General features: G+C 43.1%; 2 protein-coding genes across 2 annotated transcripts; both read right to left on the bottom strand.

Moving 5' to 3' along the window:
• Positions 1–167: 167 nt before the first annotated feature.
• On the bottom strand, positions 168–2,174 carry LOC120054310 (uncharacterized protein C1orf146 homolog). The gene is made up of 5 exons (XM_039001723.1): positions 2,106–2,174; positions 1,815–1,908; positions 1,233–1,404; positions 886–964; positions 168–281 (listed from the first exon to the last, which is right to left on the bottom strand). Exons 1-5 carry the CDS (start codon positions 2,172–2,174, stop codon positions 168–170), a joined length of 528 nt encoding a protein of 175 aa, XP_038857651.1.
• A 1,234-nt stretch (positions 2,175–3,408) lies between these two features.
• LOC120054309 (AP2-interacting clathrin-endocytosis protein-like) lies at positions 3,409–12,497 on the bottom strand. Its single transcript, XM_039001722.1, is given in 5 exon segments — positions 3,409–3,788; positions 6,222–8,240; positions 8,362–8,498; positions 8,866–8,953; positions 11,981–12,497. Coding segments are annotated over 5 exon segments (3,141 nt in total).
• Positions 12,498–14,360: the final 1,863 nt, after the last annotated feature.

The following is a 14,360-nucleotide window of genomic DNA, read 5'->3' as shown; positions in this document are numbered from 1 at the left end:
TATATCAAGCACACTAAACACATGCCAGTTGGGTTAAAGCCATTCTGTGCTTGTGACCGTAAACACAGCGGATGCCAGACCTAGCATAAATCAATCATTAGAGTCACTAACCTATCATGAACAGGTAGGTTTGAGGGGACCTGGCATCCCCACTCTGCACCAGCTGCTCACCCCAGCTTTATGTCCCTGAGCATCTCCCAGACAGAGCTGCTCTCTATAATGTGGGCCCTGGCCAGAGACATCCGATCCCGCACGCTGTCAACATGGGGCTTACTGGTGGCCTGGAAGATGAGATCACTTTCATTATCACAGGGGGAAAACTTGATGAACTCTCAACTTTAGCCGGCTGGCAAAAACCTGGCACATTGACAGAAATGTTTATTAATGTGCATTGTCCCTGATGAACCTAGCAAAGTAAAGTAGCCTAACTTTGTATCAACTTTATCATTTTAAACAATATTTGTATTGACTATATCTTATCTATGCATAGTCACTTTACCCCTACCTACATGTACAAATGACCTTGACTGACCTTTACCCCCGCACATTGACTCAGTACCAGTTTCCCCTGTATATAGCCTTGGTATTGTTATTTTATTGTGTTACTTTTTATTTTATTTTTTACTTTATTTTATTTAGTAAATATTTTTAATTTCTTGAACTGCATTGTTGGTTAAGGGCCTGTAAGTAAGCATTTCACGGTAAGGTACACGGTACACCTGTTGTATTCGGCGCATGTTACAAAATAACATTTGATTTTGATTCGATTTTTTATCAACTAATGCCAAGTATCTTAATTTTTGTTTTTCAGTATTATTATTACTTAATATCCATGTCAATATAATGTGTGAGGACTTAGGGGTGTCTGTCTTCTTTCATCCTTACTTTGGCTATAGTCAGCATCCCCTTGACTATCTCTGTGTTGTTACGTACAGGTAGAACTCTGAGATTGCTGCCAAGGAATCTGCAATAGACCACAGGATCCCTCAGTTACAATGAAAGCACAGCACTAACATATCCATGTGACCGGAAATATTGTTGCATCATTCAAAACTACTGGTCATTTGAATGTATTTGGGTCAGTACAGTAGGATAATCGTTTAGAGGAGTGATCATTACTGTGAAACTACACTAGTCCACATTGGCCTATAATGTATAACATTTGCACATGTTAGAATTGTTCCAGACAGGAATAAAATGGTCTGCTATAAAGTATAATAAAATAACTATACCTGTGCTGTATCACTGACATGATGTCCAGTTCCTTCTTCCCATAAAAAGGGGCTTGCAGGAGAAGGAAACTATTGCGGTGAACCGTCACAAACTTCTTGATCTTGTCAAACAGTCCTGCTTCCTCAAGGTTCTCTGGTAGTTCTTGTGGGTTTATTATGAGGAATGCAATACCTGGACAACCCACATATACATACATTTATAACACAACTTTGGTTTTGCAGACTGGCCTTGGGCTTATGTGCTTTATTTGCTAGATTCTGAGGGAGTCAATGGGCTATCACAAAATATCTAGGTAATACCCTACAGAAGTCTTCTGCAGCCTTTTAATGGGAGCAAAATCCTGCAGTTTTTGAAGTTACGACCACATTAGCTGAAAGGTATCTGATGTCATGACAGGCCCAGGGGACAGTGTGTATGGCGGGAACCCCCTTACAACAAGTGGTAGATGGCACTGTGACATGGTCTTCTTGGCATCGGCAATGTGATAGCCTAAAGACACCAACTGCGGATCTCTAGTATAGGCATATATACTGTACCTTTGAAGCGTGAATCAAATAACGTAATGTCAAATTGATGATTACCTGACTGCGGGAAAACAATGGATCCCGACTTGACAGCGTCTGAGAATCGGATCCGATGGTGCTGTGCAAGAAGCATCCTGGATGTGTCATGATTCTGTGTTTTAGTAGGGTAATGTTTTAGATGGGTAACGTTAATTTCTTGATGAAATCTAATAAGCTGTCATAATCAAATTGTCAATATTGTGACTTCATATCAATATCGGGAAGAACTCAATTATACAACAGAAATTGTCAATTTCTGCCCAAGCTAGCTAGCTAGCAACTTCTTTGGCTAGCCATTTGTGGTGTTACCTGAAGTGATGTGCTGACTATAATTGTTGTTTTCCATTGAGTTGTCCTGTCATTACCGTTGGTAGTCATTATAGGTGATGGTATGTAGCTAACTGTATTCACCCAAAATAAGATAGGGTGCGAAGTTGGATAACAAAACAAGTCTGTTTGCCCGAATGAGCGGTGCTGAGTTGAATGGAATCTAACGAGATCAAGGAGGCACGCGAAGGAGGTGTGAGCAATGACGTCACGGGACCCTTAAAAGGTGACGCCATTTAGGTCATTTCACGTACAGCAACAAACGCCCAAGTGTATCCCTCATTTTAACCTGACATGTACAATAAAAATCTATATCATTTCACAAATTCTGTTTATTTAAAAAAATTATCTACTATTGTATTCACTATCACCAAACCCCCCAAAATATTAAACCATTGTATTTAGAACCAAACATTTTAATTTTCATATACACAATGAATATAAAGCCAACATACCAACATGTTCTCTAGTTTCTGTGAAACTCCACTGTTTAACCATCATCATGAGTAGAGAGCCATGAGAAAGACATTTTATTTTTATTTTCTTCTTTCTAAAAGGTTGCAAACACCAAGTAAACAGTTAAACATACACAAATGTCCACATGCACAACAGCTAATTTGTGTTTAAACTCTCAGTCCATTAAGTATTAAGGATATAACTGAAGATGATGAAGTGGCAGTGCTTGACTGGGCAGGAGCTCACTGGAGCTGAGTTCCGGCACCTAAAATGTTCTACGGCTTGAGCTCCTGTTCCTCTTATCGAAAGGTATTGTGGAGCTCCTTTACCTAAAAATAAACAGTACCGGCACCCAAAATTAGTACTGGAACCTATTTCAGTCCAAGTCAAGCACTGTGAAGGGGACTGAATGCAAACAAACAAGCTCAGTTTGAGAGCCCGAAAAAACTCATAAAAAGTAGCATAAAAAGCATGAGACAGTCAACCAATAAATAGAGGATGACTCAAACATCAAGACAGAATAATTGATAAAATAAATAAAAATTAAAAAATTAAAAAAGACAGAATAATTGTGGTACTGTAGATGTCAGTAAACTGAAGACATGTTGCAGAAGTCCAGAGAGAAAGTGTAACAGGTCCTGCTGATAGATAGTACTGTTGTAGTGTCTGTCTCAGAAGAAGTGTTGTTTAGTTAATGAATCCAGATAGAAGGTTGATTAATCCAGAAAGAAGTTAAACCTATGTTAAGGACTAACGAGACACTGTCAATCAAGTGATGTGTTTCTAACTCCAAGATGATTCATTAGTCCTTAATTCTGTATAGGCTTTGTCAGTGATACGTTTCTAGCTCCACGATGGTCCACTACCCCTGTGGAGAGGCAGCATCCTCGGGCGAGAAGCTGGTCACAGTGATGCTGGTTGTGGAGTCCTCCAGGGGTGATATGAGCTCTGCCCAGCGTTTAAATGTCTCCTTCTAGTGGAGCAGGAAGGTTTGCTGGGTGTCCAGGCAGTCCCGGGAGACGGACAGGGTCTACTTGATGAGATACTGGGCTAGGTTTAGGTCCTCAGGGACTGGGTTTATGACGCCAAGACTGGACTCCTGGTCCGAGAGGAGTTGCTTCAGCATGCTCCGCAAACTTACCACTCTCTTCATTGTAATCTTCCTCTTTGTCGTTCTCCTCCTCCTGCCCCACTGTGCTCCTCCTGCTCCTGTTGTCAGAGGAGCTGAGGTGCTCAAAAGCTTGTCTCACGTTCAGTTCGTAGTTGGTAGAGAGGGCTTTGGAAGGGCGTCAAGTCATGTGTACAGGTTGGGGTTGTTGTTTGATCCAGTCTGTCTCATTGTCCTTCAATGTCCCCTAAAAACAGTTGACAATGACATAACGATTCATCTTTCCATAAGTCCATAGTCATTACAAAGGTATCCTGCAGGTCACTTCTTTCCGTTATTATCCCAACATTTAGATTACTACATTTTCACCCTTAATGCAACTGTGTCCTCTTATCCTGTCATTTGATTATTAATGGATGTTGAGTCAATAACCTGTCCTCTATTCCACTAGGAGAGAGGCGGGAGGCCCTCATTTCACCATTGTTGGTACCTAGTTACAGACCAATGGATTATAATATGAAATTGTTGATATAATGTAGAATTCTATCATATGCATAAGTCATGAGTAGTCACTGACCTGGACTGTGGGTGACAGATAGGATGGACAGCTGCCTTAAAGGTCAAGCACAGAGGGATGTAGTTGTCTGGATGTGTCTCTTTTATCCAGCAGTAAAAAACACAGGAAGCCATTCATTCCATTGCATTGCCAGCGCTGGTTAGTTAACTCTGCATAACTCAGTTTGCTCAGGCACCAGTGATATGTTTGAGGAAATATAACCGTGCAGGTATCTTTAACTAATGAATATAACTATTGTATTGTACAGATATGATTATAATACTGTCACAAAAACCTAAATTCAGGCAGAAATGATTTACTTTGCAGCAAAAAGGGAAGTACATAGGTTAATCTAACATTTCCCATCTGGTTTTATGTACAGTTTCTTTCTGTTATTAACACTGCTTCCATATCCCTGTAAATAACAGATCCATGCTGGCAATGGATAATACAATTGACCACTTATTGCTGTTGACAGCAAAAACAAGATTGATATGTTTTGCACTGGGATAGACCCTAACTAGGATGCATCCCAAATGCCACCATATCCCCTGTGTAGTGCACTATATGAGGAATAGGGTGCCATTTCAGACGTGACCCCTAACTAAGTAATAGCTTTGCTGTATCACATGAGAGTGAAAAAAGAGAGACATGGAATATAAAGATTGTTCTAGACACACCACATACAGAAAACTACCAGGCGTCTATTGAACCAAACCAAAACAAGGTAAAAAAAATAATGAAGTAAAAACAAACATATTGGGTGGAATAAATAAAAATACACAACAAATGGCATGTACTACTATCATGCAGTCTTTATAGATAAGCAGACTGATGAGAAGATACATGTTAGAAGGGTCTGACAATAAATAACAAAAACAAGCCGATCCTGGGTAGGCAAGAGTCCCTGTAGGTAAGTAAAACAAAGATTGACATCTTTCTCAAAAGCAATCTGGTCGTAATGACAGCTTAGTATTTGTGGATTTACCCTCCAAATCAACTGGCCACTTTGCATATTATTGTGTAATTTGATTTTAAAAAATCATATCTTGGTTGCACGTCTTCTGCATGAAATACAAATTATGGAAACATCAATCTAATAAATAATATCATCAGCTGTGGCTTAAAAATGGCCAGGAGCTGTTGGATTTCGTGTTGGATTTTGTTGCATTCACTAAAAGAAACAATGAAAAATCATTGAATATTTGCATTTTTATGTACATCAAAGTGCATTCATACAACTAGGCCTACATCAGTCCGCCACACCTTGTCAGAAGGCAGGGGGTTTCTAACCAACACATGACACACTAAGTTTGCATTCCAAATGGAACCCTATTCCTTACAGTGCACTACTTTTGACCCTATTGGCCGTGGTCAAAAGTAGTGCCTTATAAAAGGGAATAGGGTGCCATTTAGGACTCAAACTTAATACTTTAGAATCAGTTCTCATTGAAATCAACATTGCTTTTTTTTTCTCCATAAGTAATCTAAGTAGTCAAGGTCAGAATGCCTCTGAAAAAAGGTAGTTGAGTTGTTATAAGAGGATTATAGCTAAGCTATTTCTGCACGTTTCTTGATTGACCAATCTCCATTTTTTAAACGGATATTGGTGTTACCAATTAAAATCAAGGGACTGGTACACAGATGTTTTGTGTATTTATAACAAGCTTTCGGCTACAGTATATGGGCATATCAAAAAACGACCCCCTTATCCAATTTGAATTTGAACTAGTTAAGTAATCTGTATTATATTCATTTTGAGAGGAAGGGGATAAGTGTACGTGTCATAATGCAAATGAATAGTCTGAGCATCATGTTATATCAGACAGAGGAGATTGCAAGATACAAAGGGAGAACTAATTAACTAACTATGCCTTGACTAATGGAGTTTGGCTGGGTGGGGAGGGAGAATTGGTGAGGGGTTTGCCTACAGGGTTTAAATTAGGTGGGTTCCTAGATGTAGATCATTATACATTACCTGCTGGGGATTGTGGGATAGCTGCATGTACAGGAGAGCCCCCTTTCTGCTGAGGGTCATTTAAGTATGTATGTAAGTCTGATCTCTTGTTGTCTATATGCACAGGTACAGATGCTTGGCTAGGCTTGGTTGAGGGGTTCTTGCGTGGTGATCCTCCATTGCTGTACTGTTCAGCAGGCCGAAGGTCTAGGTGGCAGGGTCTCTCTCGCTCCTGGGGAGGCAGGACAGTGGGGTCATGGTCCAGAGAAGGGCAACCAGGGCTGGGCTCTACTTCCTCCACTTTGGTGGGGTTATGGTCATCTACCAGAGGATCCTGGATCTCAGTGAGAAAAACAATGGGTTTGTTGGGTTTGTTGTTGTTGGACTCGTGCTCTTTGCCTTGTTCCTGCTGCTGCTGAGGTGTGCTTTTGGGAAAGTCCGATGCCAGGTGCCCCCCAGAGTGAGAGACAAAGTTGGGGACTGACTGAGGGGCCGGAGAAGGGTCGCTCCCGAAGACGTCGCAGGGCATGAGGGGGTCATCAGGCTGTTGCTGGGGCGGAGTCTGCACCCCGCACTCCTCTGATCCCAGCTCCTCACACTCGTCAACAGAGATCAGAACAGAGCGGCGGAAGTTAGAGGCTGATTGGTAGTCCAGTTGCTGCTGCTGTTTGTTGTCTTGACCAGGGTCACCTCCATCCTCGAAGGCCATGTTCACAATGCCCTGGAACTGAGAAGAGGGGTCGGCAGGAGGCAGAGGGGCCTGATGAACAGGAAGAACCTCCACCTCTGACCTCTCATCCTCTTCCTCAGACTCCTCGGACTCCTCAGAGGAGAAGAGCTGGCTGTCGGGGACCTGCTTCACCGTAATATTGGCCTGCACCTCCTCCTCAACAGGGACCTCGTCTCTGTCCCTACTCAGCCAGGAGCGCGGCCGTTGCTTCACCCCTTCCTCCTCGCTGGTGGTCTCTACCTCGCACCCCTTCAGCCTCACCTCGACCCGCAGCCCACCATCCAGCATCTTCAGCTCCTCAGGCGTACTCGTGTCACTACTACTGCGACCCAGGAAGTCATGGCAACGCATGGTGCCGCCCCCCTTGGATTCGCCGCGGTCGTTGGAACAGCAGTCATCCACATCGTCCTGGGAGCCCCCGGCGTCGTAGTCCTCAGAGCGAGGCTTGATGTCGTCTGATGAGGTGGTGGCACTGCCGGATTCTGACTCGGGGCTGACCTGGTGGTGCAGGCTGCTCCACGAGTCCTCCATAGGGCTGCCTGGGGTTGGGGTGTCCAGCGGAAGGTCTGTGGCTGAGCCAGGAGTGTGTTTACATGTGTGTGTCCCCTCTGTGTGCTTAGCAGGCTCTCCATTTACGAGGTCATTCCCATTAAATATGTGGTTGATTGCTGGTGGCTGACTGGACAGAGCCCTGACTCCTCTTGTGCAGTTAGGTTTACCTGGTTGTTTGGCAGACTTCTGAGGACTTAGCGTAGGGCTGGCGTTCAGGGGTAAGGAGAGGGAGTCCCCTCCTCCACTGTGGCCCTGGGGGCCTGGTGGTAGTGGGATGTTATGAGCTGGACTCTGCTCTGTGGATGTTGCTACTGGCTCTGAGGCCTCTCTGGGATCTGAATGTGAGGAGACCCTCTCTGCTCCAGAACCAGTGTCATTAGCCTGCTGGGTCTCTGCAGAGGTTTTACCATTAGATCCCTCTTTCTCTTTAGCTGCAGGCTTTTTGGATGAAACGACAGAGGATACGTTTTTAACTGGCCCCGCTGACTTGGGTGAGTCTTTCTCTGTAGGAGATTCAGAGGTAGCATTCTGCTTTGGTCCAGGTTTGGCCGTTGCTAGTGGAGGCTGTTTGGAAGGAGAGGAGCTGGAGATGGCTTTGACTGGTTTAGAAGTAGATTTGGCCGTGGCTGCGGTAGCTGGGGTGGTTTTTGTGGTCTTCCTGGCTGCTTTGTCTGCTGAGACTTTGGAGCCATCCTTATCCTCCTCTTTCCTGGGAGACGCAGGCTTTCTGGCACTCAGGGATGACCCAGATCTAGAGACTGCATGAGAGGAGAAACATATTTCAATACTTTGGCCCACAGTGAGATGTTAGGATTTGTATTGGAAGAAACACACATGTCCACACACACGCACCTGCACACACACGGTTCTGCCTCTCACCATGGTTCTCAGCTGAGCCTGTTGGTGTGCTCATCCCCTTTGTGTCTGCTCTGGCTCCTGTTCCTACAGTTGTTGTTCTTCCTGTAGTGGGGAGCTTGGCTTTATTGGCCTCTCTGGTGCTGGGCTTATTGGTAGGGCTGATCAGGGAGATGAAAAAAACATCAAATCAAAAGAACAGCACCGGAGAACAGAAAATTAATCCTGACACTCACAAAATGAAAGCCATTTTAATTGCTTAAAAATATGTTTAATTTAGGACAATAACAACAATCATTCAATAATGGATACAAAATCACAGGGTCTGATAACACTAAGGGATGAAAGCGCATAAACCTCAAAAGACCATGGCATTAACAAGTACTGCAATGTATCGTTTCACCCATCTCTGTATGGACTAGCAATTACCACTATATAACAGTGGGGGGCAGCAGAGTTATTTCTCGCATTTCTCAGGGATGGTCTACCTAAATTGGATGTTCTGATTTCGGGTGCAGTGCTGCTTACCTGTTGGTCTTTGTGGTGTCTGTTTCCTGGGGGGGTTTGGTCAGTGGAGATTTGGTCAGAACTTTAGCCTGGGTTTTTGTCTTAAGATCTAAAACACAGAGGATCGTTATAGTGTGTTTAACCAAACACTGATATTTATTGTTGGAAACTGCTCACTTAGAATGAGGGATTAAGGGGCAGAATTAATTTATACAGCTTACTGGGGACAAATAGAGCAACAATAAACAGACAGTTTTGAGGGGAGAAATACTAATTGAATTCATGAAATCCTCAAACAAAGTACAGAGATGATTCCATTATAAGGAGAGCTAACAAGGATGTGAGAGCTAGAGGCTAGGAACTGATAATAGTACTGCACAAAGCCAAAATATTGCACAATCAGAGCCAATAACATAGAGCTGGAGTAGATAAATGGGATGACTGGGCTGGTTAGAGAGAGGGAGAGAATATGGCACCCTGAGTCTCTCCCTTTCTCTGTTGCATGAAAAGGAGGGACAGACCGGCTGAGGCCCTATACTCTGATCTGCACCTTGAGTCCTTTTCGCACACATACAGTGCATTCGGAAAGTTTTTATACATTTTGTTACGTTACAGCCTTATTCTAAAATGGGTTAAATAGTTTTCTTCCCTCATCAATCTACACACAATAAATACCCCATAATGACAAAGCAAAAACATGTTTTTAGAAATGTTTGCAAATGTATTAAAAATAAAAATTCTGACCCTTTACTCAGTACTTTGTTGAAGCACCTTTGGAAGCGATTGCAGCCTCAAGTCTTCTTGGGTATAACACTACAAACTTGGCACACCTGTATTTAGGGAGTTTCTCCTATTTTACTCTGCAGATTCTGTCAAGCTCTGTCAGGTTGGATGGGGAGCATCGCTGCACAGCTATTTTCAGGTCTCTCCCGAAATGTTAGAACGGGGTCAAGTCCGGTGATGCTGCCACCACCATGTTTCATCGTAGGGATGGTGCCAGGTTTCCTCCAGTTGTGACACTTGGCATTCAGGCCAAAGAGATCAATTTTGGTTTCATCAGACCAGAGAATCTGGTTTCTCATGGTGTGAGAGTCTTCAGGTGCCTTTTGGCAAACTCCAAGCGGGCTGTCATGTGCCTTTTACTGAGGAGTGGCTCCCGTCTGGCCACTCTACCATAAAGGCCTGATTGGTGGAGTGCTGCAGAGATGGTTGTCCTTCTGGAAAGTTGTCCCATCTCCATAGAGGAACTCTGGAGGTATTTCAGAGTGACCATCGGGTTCTTGGTCACCTCCCTGACCAAGGCCCTTGTCCCCCGATTGCTCAGTTTGGCCGGGTGGTCAGCTCTAGGAAGAGTCTTGGGGGTTCCAAACTTCTTCCAATTAAGAATGATGGAGGACTCTGTGTACCTGGGGAGCTTCAATGCTGCAGAAATGTTTTGGTACCCTTCCCCAGATCTGTTCCTTGACACAATCCTGTCTCGGAGCTCTACGGACAATTCCTTCGACCTCATGGCTTGGTTTTTGCTCTGACATGCACTGTCAACTGTGGGACCTTATATAGACAGGTGTGTGCCTTTCCAAATCATGTCCAATCAATTGAATTTACCACAGGTGGACTCCAATCAAGTTGTAGAACCATCTAAAGGATGGTACATTTAAACAGGATGTACCTGAGCTCAATTTTGATGCTAATAGCAAAGGGTCTGAATATTCATGTAAATAAGGTATTTCTGTTTTTTATTTTTAATACGTTACAAAAAAAATCTAAAAAAATCTGTTTTCGCTTTGTAATTGACAGGTAATTGTGTATAGATTGAGGGAAAAGTTTTATTTAATACATATTAAAATAAGCCTGTAACGTAACAGAATATGGAAAAAGTCAAGTTGTCTGATTACTTTCCCAAGGCACTGTACACCCACACACACACTACGCTGCTGTCCCATGCATGTACACATTGAACAATCAATGCTTCCCATTTCTCTACTGTTTAGACCCACTGTGTATGTATATATTGTATACTTGACATAGCGCACTAATATATATATTGTTGTACATATCATTCATAGTATATCTTTGTGTACATTAATCCCATGCACATACGCACAGATAGTTTTTGGGATTATTGTTATAGTGTTATTTGGATTGTAATTTGGATTTGTTTCCGATTTTTCTAGATTAAAAAAAATATTTTGACTTTCGCTGCACCTGATATAACATTTGTGTAACTGTGTATACAACCAATAAACTTAGATTTTCGTCTACAAACTAGCATACACCGTCACTACAGGAGCTAGGACCAGACTTGCGGTGGAGAAACAATTGGTCACACCCCTGTGTGTGAGGCTTTTTTGGGTGTCTGTTGCCACACAGGCTGTGCTACCTATATGGATGTTCATTTCCGTGGTGCTACCATTGAACTGATTAATACGTATGAAAGAAAGGAGTGCTTTCTGATTCATCTTTATACACACCACTACTGCAATGCGTTTCTACTTCAATGTATTCTCTCCCGTCTCCCTATTTTATTTATTTTACCTTTATTTAACTAGGCAAGTCAGTTAAGAACAAATTCTTATTTTCAATGACGGCCTAGGAACAGTGGGTTAACTGCCTTGTTCAGGGGCAGAACAACAGATTTTTACCTTGTCAGCTCAGGGATTTGATCTTGCAACCTTTCGGTTACTAGTCCAATGCTCTAACCACTAGGCTACCTGCCGCCCCTCTGGGATAAAGCATAACTCATGTAAATCACTCTGCTACTTATTCTTCATAAAACCTGCTACCATTCATTTCTGAATCAAGCAAATTTTTCAGACACTAACTTTCTGCCATAAAATCAAATTAATGTCATCATAACAATGAGTGAATTAACCCAGCGTCAAAACTGTTTAGAATGACGTCATTACAGCGTCATTATCACAACGTCATTACAATGTAATTACAACATCATTATGTCTTTTCAACAGTTTTTTCCCTACTGGGAGGCAACTTAATAACATTGGATGTTAGACAAGGGAAATACAGTTTCCCAGCTGGCAAAATGAGTTGAATAATCATTACAAAGTCATTATAATATATTTTCAACCAGTTTTGCCCACTGGGGAGCAAGTTAATTATGTTGGATGTTAGACCAGACCTGGCATGGTGGGGCAGTTGCGTGGGCTTCCGGAACTGTTGTCAGGAGAGGCACTGCCTGATGTGGAGGGGGTGGTAGTGGCTGGGTGGGCCGTGCTGCTGTCTGCCCCCTGAAGAGAGTCACCCTTCCCTGCTGTATTCTTCTGCAGTTTCCCTGGCCTGGCCTGAGCTGTGGAGGTGGTGCCTGGGGGAGAGGTCTTGGGCCTGGCTCCAGGGTTTGGGTTAGGCCTCCTGTCCTGGTCCTTAGTCCCCTTCCCCCCTGTTGGGGACCCCCTGGGTCCGTTAGGGGTGGCTACCTCCTTCCTAGCCCCCCCTGGGCCAGCCGTACCGTTGAGCACTGGTTTGGCTGATGCGGAGGTTGTAGTCTTGGCTTTAGCCGTGGTGCTCTGGTGGTCGCCTGGCTGCTTGGTCTTGACGTTCTTTGCCCTGAATGGGCCAGTGTCTCCAGGCTTGGTAGCACCAGTCCCTCTCCCTGCGGTGGATGGGAGGCCTGGCGTCCCCAGACCGTCTGACTTCATAGTGGCTGATGATGTAACTGCAGTGCAACTTCCTTTCCCTGTGTTCCTGATGACCCAAATGGTCCTGTGGACAAGAGGTCTCTCACAAGGAGCTGCAGGAACTCAAGGGCATCTTACACCCCTCGGCTGCTAGAGAGAGAGAGGGGAGAGGTTTGAATGGAAAGATCAGATCACACAACATCATTTAGTAGTAGCCTACATACTTGATTCAACAACTAAAGACTGGGATGAAGCAAGTTCGATCTAACCTGTAATTACCTATAATTAACCTGTGAGAGAAAGTGATGCACTGATTTTGCAGATAGCGGCTAAAAAGGTTTTTCATGATGTTGGTTTACATACAATTAGTGCATTGATTCAACTAATGTAAGTTAATTGCAATAAGAGCATCTTCTAAATTCCCAAAAGCAAATGTTAATTCAATAGGATTGAATAATACTGGTGAGGATGCCTGCATGTGACTGAGCTGTACTGTACACCCAGGCTTGTAAAACAAAAGCAACCCTCATCACATCTTTCTAGGTTCTGTCTGCCTTGTGTTACTGTTCATAAGTCTGATACAGCACAAGGTCTGTGTGTTTATCACTCTGAGGGGCTGAAAGGTAATTGCTTTCTGTGTCAAGGATGAAACTACAGTCATCAGCAGCAGAATCAGTGTGTGTGTGCGTGTGCGTGAGGCCCACTCCAGTGTTTCGACCATTCACATTTCTGAGTCAGTGTGCAGTAATTACAGGCTTTTAAAAGTCACCATCCTAGATCATAATCACACCGTTACATTTACATTTGAGTCATTGAGCACTTAGATGCTCTCATCCAGAGTAAAGTATAATCAGTGCATGCAACTAAATAGGCATCATAACCACATATCATAATCATTACATAGGTGTATCTGTTATAGATGGGAACATGTCACACAAGTTTTTACAATACAAGAGAGTAATAAAACAATAGCTAGTAAATTAAATAATAAATAAGCTTTTATCATGCATTACCTGTGAGCTGGTGAATACAGTCTTCTACTGTCTCTTTTATCAAGAGCAGCTATGTAACGATAGTCGTCATATTCCTCCTCCTCAGACGAGGAGAGGAGAGAGGGATCAGAAGACCAATGTGCAGCGAGGTATGTAGACATCATGAATTTATTAGACAAGACGAACACTGAACCGAACTATACTTGATAAATACAAAATAACAAACAGACAACGTAGACTGACCTGAACATGCAAACTACATAAAATGAAGAACGCACGAACAGGAAAGAACGAACGAACGAATGAGACGAGACAGTACCGTGTGGTGCAATAAACACAGACACAGCGACACAACCACCCACAAAACACACGTGAAACCCCGGCTGCCTTAGTATGATTCTCAATCAGGGACAAACGATCTACAGCTGCCTCTGACTGAGAATCATACCAGGCCGAACACAAAAACCCCAACATAGAAAAACACACATAGACCAACCCACCCAACTCACGCCCTGACCAACTAAATAAATACAAGAAAAAAGGAAAACAGGTCAGGAACGTGACAAGCTATGGGAGAGGCATAATTAAATTAACACAATTTGGTTAAATTATAATCACATTCAAAAACCTTCAAAGCACAGTACTCATCCAAAAAACAGGTCTCCACAAACATCTTTCAAGACACATTGACCTGGTTCTGTCTTGCATTCTCAACACAAGGAGCATTCAATTTGATGGGTATTTTCCATGTGAATTGTACCAACATGTCCCTAAGATATCAAATCCATGACATGTCCATTGAAGAGACGATACTGCAACGAGGCTATTCCACCTAAGGCTTCCTGATTTTGATTTAAATGAGATACAGAAGGTGAAACAACGTGGAGAGGCT

The sequence above is a fragment of the Salvelinus namaycush genome, chromosome 10 (genome assembly GCF_016432855.1).
Source record: "Salvelinus namaycush isolate Seneca chromosome 10, SaNama_1.0, whole genome shotgun sequence".
Lineage (NCBI taxonomy): Eukaryota > Metazoa > Chordata > Actinopteri > Salmoniformes > Salmonidae > Salvelinus > Salvelinus namaycush.
The sequence above is the reverse complement of the archived record's forward strand: the minus strand, read 5'-3'. Positions and strand labels throughout refer to the sequence as shown.